The sequence below is a fragment of the Marmota marmota genome, unplaced genomic scaffold, assembly GCF_001458135.2.
Source record: "Marmota marmota marmota unplaced genomic scaffold, marMar, whole genome shotgun sequence".
Classification (NCBI taxonomy): Eukaryota; Metazoa; Chordata; class Mammalia; order Rodentia; family Sciuridae; genus Marmota; species Marmota marmota.
The window spans coordinates 36,271,316-36,284,288 of record NW_026000005.1 but is presented as its reverse complement, the minus strand read 5'-3'; the positions used below and the strand labels follow the sequence as shown (position 1 = coordinate 36,284,288).

The 12,973-nt window shown below is 43.1% G+C and overlaps 1 protein-coding gene across 4 annotated transcripts in view; it reads left to right on the top strand.

Moving 5' to 3' along the window:
• The window catches only part of Nhej1 (non-homologous end joining factor 1), an 87,879-nt gene that overhangs the window by 38,069 nt on the left and 36,837 nt on the right, over positions 1-12,973 (top strand). For 3 of the 4 annotated variants that reach the window (XM_048808579.1, XM_048808577.1, XM_048808578.1), the window contains one exon: positions 8,510-8,584. The exons of the other annotated variant lie outside the window; for it this stretch is intronic. In XM_048808579.1, coding sequence (XP_048664536.1) covers positions 8,510-8,584 — 75 coding nt within the window. The remainder of the gene's footprint in view (positions 1-8,509; positions 8,585-12,973) is intronic. 4 annotated transcript variants of the gene reach the window in all.

Genomic DNA, 12,973 nt, shown 5'->3' with positions numbered 1-12,973 from the left:
ATGTCCTGCCTTCTTCCTTCCTTTCTTCTCCCCTACCCCTCTCCCCTCCCTCCCTCCCTCCTCTCTCTCTCTCTCTCTCTCTCTCTCTCTCTCTCTTTCCTGAAAGATTTCACTAGTAAGGGCACCCAACTGTGATAGTCTTTGGTATAGTCTGGATACTATATAATTAAAGAAATAGCATATGGATCCCAGACCAATTGTATTTAGCATTAGTTGGGCTTTTAGAATTTTGGTATTCTGTTTGAAAGATGCATGGGGGACTTAGTGCCCAAAGGAAAATAAGAACAGTAATAAAAAGAATGGACATACAGTAAGAAGAGAAAAACCCCAAAGCAAGAAAATTATTTCATTCAGACAGTAGATTGGATGGTAGCTCATGAAAAATTAGCACATGTAATATGGTCAATAGTTTTTTGGCATTTCATTCAAAATAGCTCAAGAAGGGATAAATTTGAATTGTAACAATAAGAATGGGGTTGAAGTAAAGGGAAGGATTTTTTTTAACCTGCCTAAAAAAAAAAAAAAGTTTCTGTTATCAGAGAAACTTTGGAACCTTCTTTTTTATAATTCTTTAAGATTTTGTGGTAACCAATGTAGCATGGTCCCACTTGGGAACAGTTGGAGAGTAAGATCAGGAGAGGGCATGGCTACCTTAAGATTCGAAGGCTGACTTTGTTTTCCTGGCTCATAGTACAGCCTGTGGAAATTTATTTCTTCTACAAGATGGAAATACATTTGATAGAGTCCCATCTGTTTTCTTTGGTGACATTCGAGAAAATATTTGCAAATAATTGAAGCATTTGGTCCCAGGTATTGAACAAATGCCACTTCTCCATGTTTTCTACTAAAGACCTGTAACTCTGGAGAGCTGAGGAGAGCTGGCCTTGGAAACTGGCATGCAGGTCCTAGATTTAGGTCCAGGAATGGGCTTTAGGGGAAAAACTTAGCTTGAAGGAATAATTCTTATATACTACACTCATTCATTGCCCCCATTCTACATTTCTTCTTATATTTCTTCATTTTGTCTCTTTATGAAATTTGTTTATATTTTTGTCTTCATCTTTGCTTCATCAGGGGCTCTTAAGATGAGTGAGGAATTGCTGCATTACCTAAATGAGTCAGGTGAAGGATGCTAGAATGTAACCTCCATGAGAGCAAATGTTGTTTGTCTTATTCACCACTTCAGTATGTGCCTGGTCCATGGAAGGTGCTACAGAAATACTTAGTAAATGAATGAACTAAGCATTTGTATCTGTGAGGTGATTTATCAAAAAAAACTTATCACATGTTTGTTACAATGTTTACCCAGAGTGAGGGCCATCAGAATTATAGAACAGTATAAAATATCTGAGTCATCAGTTGTTGGGTGACACTGCTTCCATTACAATGTTGTGATGACAAACAATAGATCATTGTCATCTAGGTACAAATTAGAATTTCTACCTAAAACCAAGAAAACCAAACAGTGTGCTTTAGAAATAAGTTAACTTGTTTGGACTCTATTAACTAGAGAAATTCTTGTTGGGTATTCACTGTTCTCAAATCCACAAGGAGAAGGAATCTCTCAAACTAATGGTTTTAATACTAGAAATAACCCAGTGAGAAAGTTCTAGCTAATTGGTTTCTAAGACATCAGAGCTGGGAAACAGGAGAAGAATAAAACACTGGTTTTCCCCAGAGCACTCCCTAGGAAAGTTCCCTTTGGTAGAAATTGTGGTTTCTTTTCTCTTGGGTTCCATTCCCTTAGAGCTTATGCTGAATTAAGGAAGGTAAACTTGAGGTCCATCCAATTCAAGGATCTGGCCTCCTCAATGGTCAGGAAAGGACAGCAGGTGGCGCCAAAACATTGACACACTTGTGCTGGCTGGGGAAAAGAACTGGGACTGAGAAAAAGATTCTGTTTTGCATTGGGGATGGGAGGAATGGCTACCCTGGCTGTTGCTCAGGTAAGAAATTGTGGTGCATTTAGGGTCTTCTAGCCCCAACACCAAGCTGTGAACTTCAGTATGCTAATTTGGCAAGAAGATTGGTGGAGAGGGGGATCCTAGCAAATCAGAGCAGAAGATGAGCTCAGTCACTTTTTGTCCTGGTAGGACTGTCTCCTTCAGGGCCTGGTTCAACCAGATGCCATGGTTTCTGAGGCTCTGGCTCATTCTGTGAGCTGCATTTTCCTTTCTGTGAGTTTGTATCTGTCTTTTGAGAGGTTTTCATATGGGGAATTCCCTTATTTAGGGACACCTCCTCACCTGTCCCCAACTCATTGCTCTGGCAAGCTGGGAATGAGTTAAGGGAATGAGGAGTGGTGTAACCAGCCCCTGGACTAATTTAAAGTGGAGGTGCTGGTTGGGAGGATGAGGAAGATAGGGAAATAAGTTTTATCAGAGGCTGTTTGGTTCTGAGAAGGAAGCAGAGCCCTGTCAAGACCGTGGGATCCCAGGCAGGCCGTCAGTCACCTCAGGACAGCTAAAGCTCCCCAGCATTCTGGAGCTGGAGCAGCACCTCCACCCCAAACCTGACCCTGATTGATTCCCACAGTCTAGTCATTAGCTCTCTTCCAGCATTGTCCCTGACGCCCCTAACTTCCCCACTCCCTTCCAAACCTGCCGGGCTGTCTCCAACCTTCATTCCTGGAGCTTGTTCCTTGGGCCTCCCCCTTCCCGGGGCGGGTTTAAGGGCTGGGCGGAGCTGTCCGCCTGAATTCCCTGTGGCCCCCTTGGTTCCTGGTTCTATATATATCCCTGTCCTTCTCTGCACAGGGTTTGATATGGCTTTATGGGCATTTCCATCCGCTTTACAGACATAGCCACCACAGAGGCCTATTTCACCCGAGAAACCTCAGCGGAGCCCGGCCTGTAGCGGACTCAGTCTGTCCCTGAATCAAGGCTCTCTTCTCTCCCTGCCCTCCCCGCCCTCCCCGCCCTCCGCCTCCATCTCCCGCTGCTTACTCCCAAGTGAGTAGCAGAGCTCCGGGGAACACTCAGCCTCGCTGGCAGAGCACTCTGAGAGTCCCTTAGGAATTCCCTCATGTCCCTTCTCCACCGAGCTAATTGGGGGAATGTCTGCCCTTGGGACTTGGGCACTATTGTGATAGGACATTTGGGGAGACCGGAGCCCAGTGGGTGCCAGCAGGTTTTTGGAGGCACAGGAAGGGAAAGAATAGACTTTTTACACTGAAGTTGGAGGAGCTATTGAGGCCCTAGTGAGGAAGGTCAGGAGCAGAACTAGATTTAAGAGTTCAGAGTGATGAAGGGACCAGATTACTCAAGAGTAAGAAAGAATACTTCCCTAAGGAACTCCCTTTGGCTCATTCTCTGGCCAGATCAAATAGTGGAATCTGGTTTGGAAAAGGAAAGTTTGCATAGAGTAAAGGAAAAACCTGTGAAAGAGGCTGAATTTGCGTAAGGAAGGAATAGGACCTGCCACTCCACCTCTATTTTCAGATGGTTAACCCCCAGCTTATCAAAATAGCTACTATTTTGTGTACCTTTTGAGTGCTAGGCACTCTAGCTGTAAATCTTATTGTTAATCTTTACTACCTTTTTATGAATTGATATCTTCACATTGTACAAAGACAAAAGAGATTCAGAAAATATAAGATGCCCAAGGTCACATAGCTAATAAATAAATGATGAAGCCAGCTTTCAGACCCAGTTAGCCAAACCTGAAGCCCATGTTCTTTCTGCTAAACCATGCCGCCTCCCTATGGAGACCATAAGAAGAGCTGCTTCTTAGTCTGTGGTCTGAATAATATTTAGTCTCTTTCCATTATTTAACATTTTATATTTCCACGTGGTTCTCTAAACTCAATATCCATGTTTATCTGTGATTTTCCCTGACATGCTGGTTGATTCTTGAGCCTGGGAATTTCCTGGGCACAAAGGATGCTTGGCTGTGCCCCATAAAGGACTGACACATCTCTGTGTGCATCTCTTTGTTATTGTCCATCTGAGCTCAGGCAAGAAGGTAGCTTGCTATTGTTGCCTAGAAGCCTTCATCCCTGGCTTAGACACATCAGTCTATTTGTGAATTTGCTGTCCAGAGTGACCTGCCTAGATATTTTCTTTCTCCTGTGATGTTTACTGTTCTTTCGTGGGATTTCAGATTTCCATGATGGTGGAAGGCTTGTAAAATGAAGGGGTGGGGAAGGGTTACTGTGGCAGGAGCCTGGGCCAGGCCAGGTCGAGCTAGCAGCACAGACAGCTTTTATAATGGTGTGCAGGGCTGGGAGGCTTGTAAAGGCGATGCAGGCAGATAGGGGGATAAATCATGTAAGTAGTGGGCAGGGTGGTGAAGCCGAGGTTAGAAATTAACTTTGTGTTGGATGGAGCCCAGGTTGTGGGATGGGAAGAGAGGCCTCTCCTCTTTTCCTTTCCCCTTAGCTCTGTTCTTTGCCTCTTCTTTCTGTTGGCCCTATTCACTACAGGCTGTGACATGTTTGCCCTAGCCCTTCCTGTCCCTCCTCCAAGTTGCCTGAACTAAATCAACAAGGGAGAAGGTACCCCAGAGCAAAGGGAAGAAAGCATTCCATTCCTCTACCAATCAAACTGCTTTGTTGATTGCAAGTACTGTATGGAACCAGCTGATTCCTTCTTATAGTCCTATATTAGGGTGCCCATCCCCACCTCCTTTCTGCTTATTCTCTGTTATTATGGCGTTTAACATAGAAAATGGACCCAAATCCTTTGGGATCATAAAGGGAGAAGAAAATGTCCTTCTAGCCATTTTGAGGTTCCTCTCGATGTGGTGTCTCAGCCTGCCTGAGGGCATAGGCCTGACTTGGCTTCTTTTGAGGGCTGGGGCAATCCAGATCACTTCATTCAGGAATTATATTTGATGATAGCATCTTTTTCTTGTGAGGCATCTGTGTGTCATGTGTGGAAATTAGTAGAGAACTTGGAAAAATGCAGAGAGGCCATGTGAGTTATCAGAGTAGACTTTGTATATAGAAAGAAGTTGAGGTTAAATTTTCTCCGAAGACTTGTGTATATGTATACAATGGCTGATTGTAACGTGGTGCATCTTATTGCAGGGATAGTGTTTATAAGCCTGTCTGGGTCAGGGTGATATCTGTTGTGATCTTTATTTCTCCTTGCAGCCCTCTCCATAATGCTTTGCAAATGGTGGCTGATCAATACATGCTTTTGACCATCTTGTTTGGCCCTTGGCTTGCATAATCAGCCAGCCCCAGGCTCTCTTCTTCTAATCCTCCCTTCTCCTCCGCCATCTCTCACCATAAATTATCCCTCTAATCATTACAGCTTTCAAGTGGATGGCTCAGCCCCAACGAAAGTCATTGACTGCATTTCTTCCCCCACAGATCTGTCATAGCAGTGCCACTTTTCTTTCTAATTAGGCCCTAATTGAAAACTGGTTGCATTTGGACTTCTTTTTTGCTTTTTAGTTCCAGTGGTGGAAAAACATTAAGCTGAGGTTTGAGTTCCCCCCACCCTACTCCCTTTTTCTTCTCTCTCTCTCTCTCTCTCTTTTTAATATGGTGGGATTCTTTTGGACATGCTGTCCCCAGCTCTTGGAGCCCCACTCACAAACTCCAGCCTTCTCCTAGAAGACCGGGTCTTTTTAAGTGGTTTGTGTTGAACAGATCGGAGGCCCCCAATGCCTGTGACAGTTTCTGTTAATTATAGAGGCTCTTTTCCCCTCTCGCATTAGTCAAAGGAGTTTTGTATGTTTTAACAGCGTTTTCCCTTGGCTTGAATAAGACTCTGTTGAGTCTCTGTTTCCTAGAGCTGGTGAGTCGGTAGTGCTCACTAGTACCCAGTAGCAGTGTTTCCTTATTTGCTTCTTTAGGGGCTTCAAAGATTACAGTGGAGGGGTGCTTCCTAATATGCTGGAAATTTAGTTGTTTCTGGATTACAGACAGTTCTTACACAATTAGAAACTTATGCAACATCTGGGCCTCAGGTATTAAATAGATGGGTGCTTGTGTGTAGACATGTCCTCCAGGTCTGTGGGCCTCTTTTTGTGCCTTCACTCTTCTGGCCCTATCCAGTTTCTGTGGATTTTTATCCTTATTGTTGAGTCACATCCAAACATTTTTCTAAGACTCTGGTTTCCATTTTATACTTCTCAAGCCTGTATAAGCACAGTCCTTTGTAGGCCTATGTTATAGTCATCTTCAATGTTAAAGTGTTTGAAGTCCCAGGAATGACATTTTGCTTGGTTAGACCAAGAAATTCTAAGTAAGAATCAGCCCTGGCACATGATCTGCTTAGGGACTTTTCTGAGACACCCATCTACCAGCTTGGCCAGGAGAGAAGAGGAGATCATTAAAACAACAGTGCTTTAAACTAGAAATCCTATGGTGGTGGTAGTTTGCTGAATTATATTGAACTCAGGCAGCCCATATTCAGTCTGGAAGAGGATCAGCAAGCTCTTACAGATGGAGCTGCAGAGACAAGAGACCTCTTACAGGGCTGGGTTGTGGCTCAGCAGTAGAGTGCTTGCCTAACACATGTGAGGCCCTGGGCTCGATCCTTAGCACCACATAAAAATAAACAAAAAAAAGAGACCTCTTACAGGCAAAGCATCCTTGGATATATGACATCTATTTGTCTGATGATGATCACTTGTCTTATTGTGGGCTTTTTCATTCTTTTCTCCATATTTACTTAGCTTAATCAAAGCCCTGAGCTTTTTTTTAAAAAAAAAAACAAAAAACAAAACAGAGAGAGAGAGAGAGAGAGAGAGAAAGAAAGAATTTTAATATATATTTTTTTTTGTTTTCGGCGGACACAACATCTTTGTTTGTATGTGGTCCTGAGGATAGAACCCAGGCCGCACGCATGCCTGGCGAGCGTGCTACCACTTGAGCCACATCCCCAGCCAGCCCTGAGCTTTTCATTAAGAATATTTTGCTCTTGAAGATGCTTTTTTCAGACCCTACCCCATTCTTGTAGCCTAGAACCACTTGCCCTAGCCATTGACTTTATTGGGATGAGAATGCTGTGGGAGGAGGACCCTGGAGAGTGGTCTACTGAGCTCTCTTAAGGGCTGCTCCTAGCTTTGGTGCTGAGAATAAAGGGGTGAACTTTATTTTGGAGTGTTAAATTGGTGACAGTCTTACTTATGGTGAGTTTTATTACTTTTTCTGGAAGTTTGGAATATCTTGAAATGCCAATTCTCGCTATACAGCCTGATAGATTTGGCAAGGAATCTTAGGCTCATAGAGAAGATCAGCTAAGTTGATTTCTTCATAGTTTATAGAAAAGAGAAGGAAGACCTGTGGAGAGGGAGCCAGTTGCTCATGAGAAGGGTGGAAGTGGGGTGAGGAAGGGCTCTTTTCCATAACAGAGGCTCCAGAGTCTCTGAGTGGCTGAACCTGGAGGCTTATCACTTATCTGGGGCCTAGGAAGAAGGACAAAGCCATAGAAAAAAAGGTGATAGAGACTATAATGATTACATTTTAAGATAAGTTTCTGGATCAGGATCTAAACTGCTCCTCCACCTGAGTATAATTTCCCTTCTCCTCCCCCTTGTCTGTCCCTTTCCTTCCCTCCTTGATTTGTTTTGCGTCTCTGCTTTAGCAGGTATTTGGTGCAGCAAATGCAAAACATCTTCCTGCCCTGTGACCACAGAGACTGCAGCGTTGGAAATTCTTCCTGAATTGCTGACATGGTTCTGCTGTACATTGTTTATATTTTGTGACACACGTTCAACAATATAAACTGTAATATATTAAGTAAAACATTGAACAAGTGAAACAGAGTCAAAAGAGACTAGCAGCATGTGTTTGTTTAACACTGAGGAGATAAAGGACTTTAACTTAGTCACCACCTTTTACATATACATAAATGACAGTTGCTTGTCTACCATGGTTTTAAGATGTATAGTATAAACAATAAACCACCTACAAGCACAGGAGCATTCTGTAACACTGGGCAACTAATTTTAACAGTCTCTTCATGTACTTTTATTTGAAATGTTATCATAGTTGTGATTCTCTGTGGCACAGTGGGGATAGGGGTGTGTGTCATACTCTACTATATTCTTATCATTATTAATCATGAAAGTCATGAGCATGAAGGAGGGCATAAAAGAGGGTGAAGGCAGCAGAGGTTTGGAACAAAACTATTTCCCAGATGGTGTTTGTTCCAGGAAAACCTTAGCTTGCCAGAGTTCATCTTGAAGGGAAATGGTATCTGAGTCCCTTCTTCGCTTTCATATCTGGTCCTTTGGCAGCCTTGAGTCTAGCTCTGGGGGCCAATTTCAGTAGGCTGGCCTCCCCCTTTTCTACAGCAAGTGGAAGCTTGAGGTGTGCTCTTTAACAAGTTCAGGGCAAGCTCACGCTCTCCCCACTAGTCCCTGACTTTGCCTATAAGGAGATTACAATTTGGAGCATAAAGATGCACAACTATCTGGGATAGGATTAATAATAATTCATATATGTGTGGTCTTTATTGTTGGCAAAGTGCTTTCACTTACATTGTTTTCTTTTTGGTTCTGATCTTTATGAATTAGGTCAATATTTTTGTATTATATCCCTATTTTACAGATGAGGAAACTGGAAGTCCTTGAGTTTCCCCTAGGTTACATAGCAAGTAAGAAGCAGAGCCAAGACTCAAACCAGGTCAGTTAGATTGTTCCATTAGGTTGCTTAAATTGGTCACCTGGTCTTCTACCTTATGACTCTTGGTTTGACCAAGGGCCAGGGTTCAAAAGGATAAGCTTCCCAGTGTTCTTTTGTTTCTATCTCGGTTATGCTTCTCATTCTTCGTAGAAATTTTTAAAAATTTTGGACACTTCCTTTTTCCTCCTTTTTCCTATTTCTCTGGCCCCCCACTTTCAGAGACTACCTTATTTGCTTTCCTAGAAATTCCACTTTTAAGGCTTTTGGGAACTTTGACCTACCAGTAGTAAGTACATTTTAGAGAGTGTTTAAAATGTCTCCTGCGCCTCTCATTCATCTCCCACCCCCAAAGTGTGGCCTCACCCCATCCTGCCATAATGCTGGCCAAGCGCGTGGGGCAGCTGTGGTCAGTCCCATTTATAAAGCTGGTAAATATGGGACCAGTTTCGGTCCCCTCCAAAGGTCAATATTTGTGCAGAGTTTAATTTTAACTTAACAAGCAGTTGTTTTCTGCAGCTGCCCTGATGTGTTGTGTTGTGTGTGCTTTCCTTTTCCCTTCCTTCCCACCGACTGTATGTGTGTGTGTGTGTGTGTGTGTGTGTCTATATTCATGCTACAGACTTAGTTCTGGTCTTTACAACATGCAGTCCACTGGCTCCGGCAGTCTCTTGTGTACCAAAGGACATTTGGGGCTGAAGGGGAGCTAGATAAAGGGCAGCAGGCCTAGCACAGGGGGATAACTAGACTTTCTAGCAGTCAGGGGACAGAGGACTCTGCTTAATCTTTTGTGATCCTGATGTCATCACCATATCTTCTCCTTCCAGGAGAGTTTCTAGAATTCAGGATTTGATAAAATTAGACCCCTCTTTCAAAAGCTGTACCATCCTCCTGCTTTGCTTTCTAAGGAGAGTTAACCCCTTATCCAGGAAGCCTGAATTCTAATTTTGGGAGTTGCTCTTCAGTAAGATGAAAGGAATGAATAAGATAATCTGTAGATTTTGTTCTATGATTTTATGAATAATAGATCACTGAACTGGGAATTAAGAACAAATCCTGTTCCAGCTCTAGTTTTAAAATCATTTTAAAAATGATCCTCCTGCCTTACTGGTCTAATAGTTAAGGGATATGACTTATCCTTGCTGTACAAGGATTTTGTAAGAATGGATGAGATTCTATTTAACAAAACTTTGAACTACTTAAGTAAAGTGAAATACTTTAATACTGAGTTCACCTTATCTACCAATATCCCCATCCACCAGCTGTTTAAGTTCTTTCTACTTGTTAGTATGAACCTGTCCTGGACATTTAGTTCAACAGGCAGTCAGCCCAAACTGCTAGAGCTGTAGGATCTGAGGTGGAGAAGGAGCTCTGTGATAACCAATGGCATATGGGTTCCAGCACAGCTCCTTACACTGCTGTGTTCAGTGGTATTAAACGTGTGCCCCACCTTTGGACCTTCGCACTTACTGTTCCCTCCCTCTGTTGAGAATGTTCTTTCCCCACATATCTGGATTGCTCATTCTTTCTCTTCTTTTAGGTTTTTTTTTTTTTTAAAACACTACCTTCTAATTGAGGATTTCCTGGCTACCCTATCTAAAATTTCAGCTCCATTTCCCACCCCACAAGTGCTTTCTATCCCCTTCCCTGATGTTTTTCTCTTTAGCATTTATCACAATCCATATTCCAAAGGTCTTGCTTTTTCATTCTGTTGTTTTTCTCCCTTGTGAGGTCTGGATTCTCATTGAGGACAGGGATTTTTGTCTGTGTATTCATTGCTGTCTCCCCAGTACCCCCAGAACAATGTCTGGCACATATAAGCTCTCCAAAGGTATTTGTTGAATACATGGAAGGAAGGAAGGGAGGGAGGGAGAAGTAGGCTCTCTAAACTCGTGGTTCTTCCTAGGGGGTAATACCCCTCAGGGGAGATGGTCAGAATGATTTGGAGACCTTTCCAAACTATTCACACCTTTACCAAAAAAATTCTGATTTGTGTTTCCTCCACATCAGGCTAGTTCGGAGCCTCCGCATAATGAACATAGTTACTGATGGGAATCTGTGGCATTCTTGTGTGTGTTGGGCAGGAAAAAATTGAGAACCACTATCCTAGGGAGTCTGAGAGGGCCTGTTCCCTCCTGGCCTGTGAATTGAAGGCAGCCGTCCCGCTAGGAGATTTGTTTTCTTCCTTTCCCACCTTTCCTTACCTCATATATACCCCAACCCATGCCTTCTTGCCCCTCCCCTTTCCTTTCTTCTCAGCCAGACACACAGGGGCGGCCTACATTGTGACTGATTGTAATTGGGATACAGAGACCCGTTGATGGCTGCAAGTGCTTCTTGTGACATCAGCTCTGTGGCTTTAGGGGGAAGGCTGTGGCTCCAGGTCCCCAAGGGAGGGGGCTGTTTTTCTCTTCTTGATCATTCACATTGGTGCCCGTCTGACTTATAAACTTTAATGGCCAGTTTTAAAGGTTACTGCCATGGGGCACCTTTGTTGCCAGTTTTAGTTTTTTAATTTGGAAACTTTTTTCCCCTTGTGGTCTTGGGAGGAAAGATTTGGGACCATTTGGGACTGAGAATTGGTATTTGTGGGTGATGATGAGATAGCACAGCAACATTCTAGTTTTGGCTCCAATAACTAGAATCCCTGCCATATCATCCAGTGGTCCAAATGAACCCCTAAATGAGAAGGAGCAGACTAATGTTGGGATGTGTAGTCTTAAGCAGCACGGGTAGTCTTAAGGCTACAGTGGGTTGAGAGCTTCTTGCACTGTCTGAGAAGAATGGTAACCATAATTTAGGTGTTGAGACCCTGGGAAAGGAAGGGGATATCTCACTCTTATTCTAACTCTCTTGTCCCAGTCCTTTGTTCTGAATATGAACATCATTGACAATGGTCAGGTTTAATTGAGATGGGACCGAGGGTTCAGATATAGAATTCACAGAGGAGAATGTGGCCTGGTAGTAGTTACCCGTATGTAACATGGACACAGAACTAGAGAAAAAGCCTCAGAGAATCTTTGTGCCAGGGATTTTTGCCATTTACTCCTATGCCTTATTAAAAAAAAAAAAAAAAAAAACTTTTTTTTTTTCATTCGGGATAACTTCATAAAGCCTCAAGTGCCAAAAAATGGTCATTGCCCATTTTAGTAATCTGTATCTCTAGGAGTAAAGTAGTATTATAGAATACAACTCAAATAATAACATCTTGGAATTGGGGGTACTTATTTTCAGCATCTCATAAAACTCGATATTCAATACCTCTATCTGAAACTCAGAAGGTTTAGAGTTTAAAATATATTTCGTGGATGCTAGGAAAACTTTTTGAGACATTTAATTCTGAGCATGCCTTTTTCCTGAGTACTTTTCTTTTTGTAGATAACTGGAATAGGGGTATAAAAAATGAATAGATAATCTAATAGATAGATCCTAAGAGGAGGCAAACAAATAAATCCATGGATACTTAGACACTAAAGGAATAAGCTCTTTAGGGAACTGTTGACTGGTACCCTTGCTAACCAATACCTGCACATCTCCTCACTAATATTTTCCTGGTGAGACTGAACTCAAGAGTTTAACTTTGAATGCACTTAAAGAATTCAAGACAGGAGCCTGCTATAGAAGGAGGACACAGCTCCGCACTTCAAGATATCCAGTGCAGGCAGTCCCTTCTGGACAGTCTTAATACATTCTGTGAGGCTATAACACAGGGTCTTGGATTCAGATCTCACTTCTGGCTGTTCTTCCTGAGCTGAACAAAACTAGATTTGCTTCTTGTTCCCTTTTGCAGGGCAGGGGAGGAGGTGTGGTGATTGGCGCAGGGCTGGGCCACAATTAGTGACCTGGAAGCTGGGCTGGGCACCCAGAGGCTATAAATAGCAGTCATGAAGCAGTCTCTGAGCAGACTGGAAGCCCAGCCAGACTAGCCGCGTTTCAAGTGGTCTGGGTGGGATTTTTTTTTTTTCTCCTGTTAACCATTTGTACATCTGGTTTCCTCAGGGTTGGTGGGGGTAAAGGAGGAGGGTGGGGCTGTGAGCCGAATCAGAAGTTCATATGTGGAGTATCTTCTTCTGTTAGTTTTGCCATATGTGAATCTTGGTGCTTCCAGGGCCTTTAGGACCTGCCAGGCATCTGGTTAGAAGGAGAGTAGGTCCCAGAGCAGAGTATTTGGGGTGGCAAAATAGAAATCCTGCAGGGCCCCTAATTTAAAGTATGGTGGGTGTTTCTGAAGAGAGGGAACCACTAAGATTTGGGAGTAGACTGGGTGGCTGATTTCTCATTCTTCTGTGAATTGGTCCCTCTCTCTCAGCCAAGCCCCTCTGCTTACCTTCTCTCACAGGGCTATTTCTATTGTCTCAGCTTTTGTTCCCACCATCTATCTGTCCAGATTTG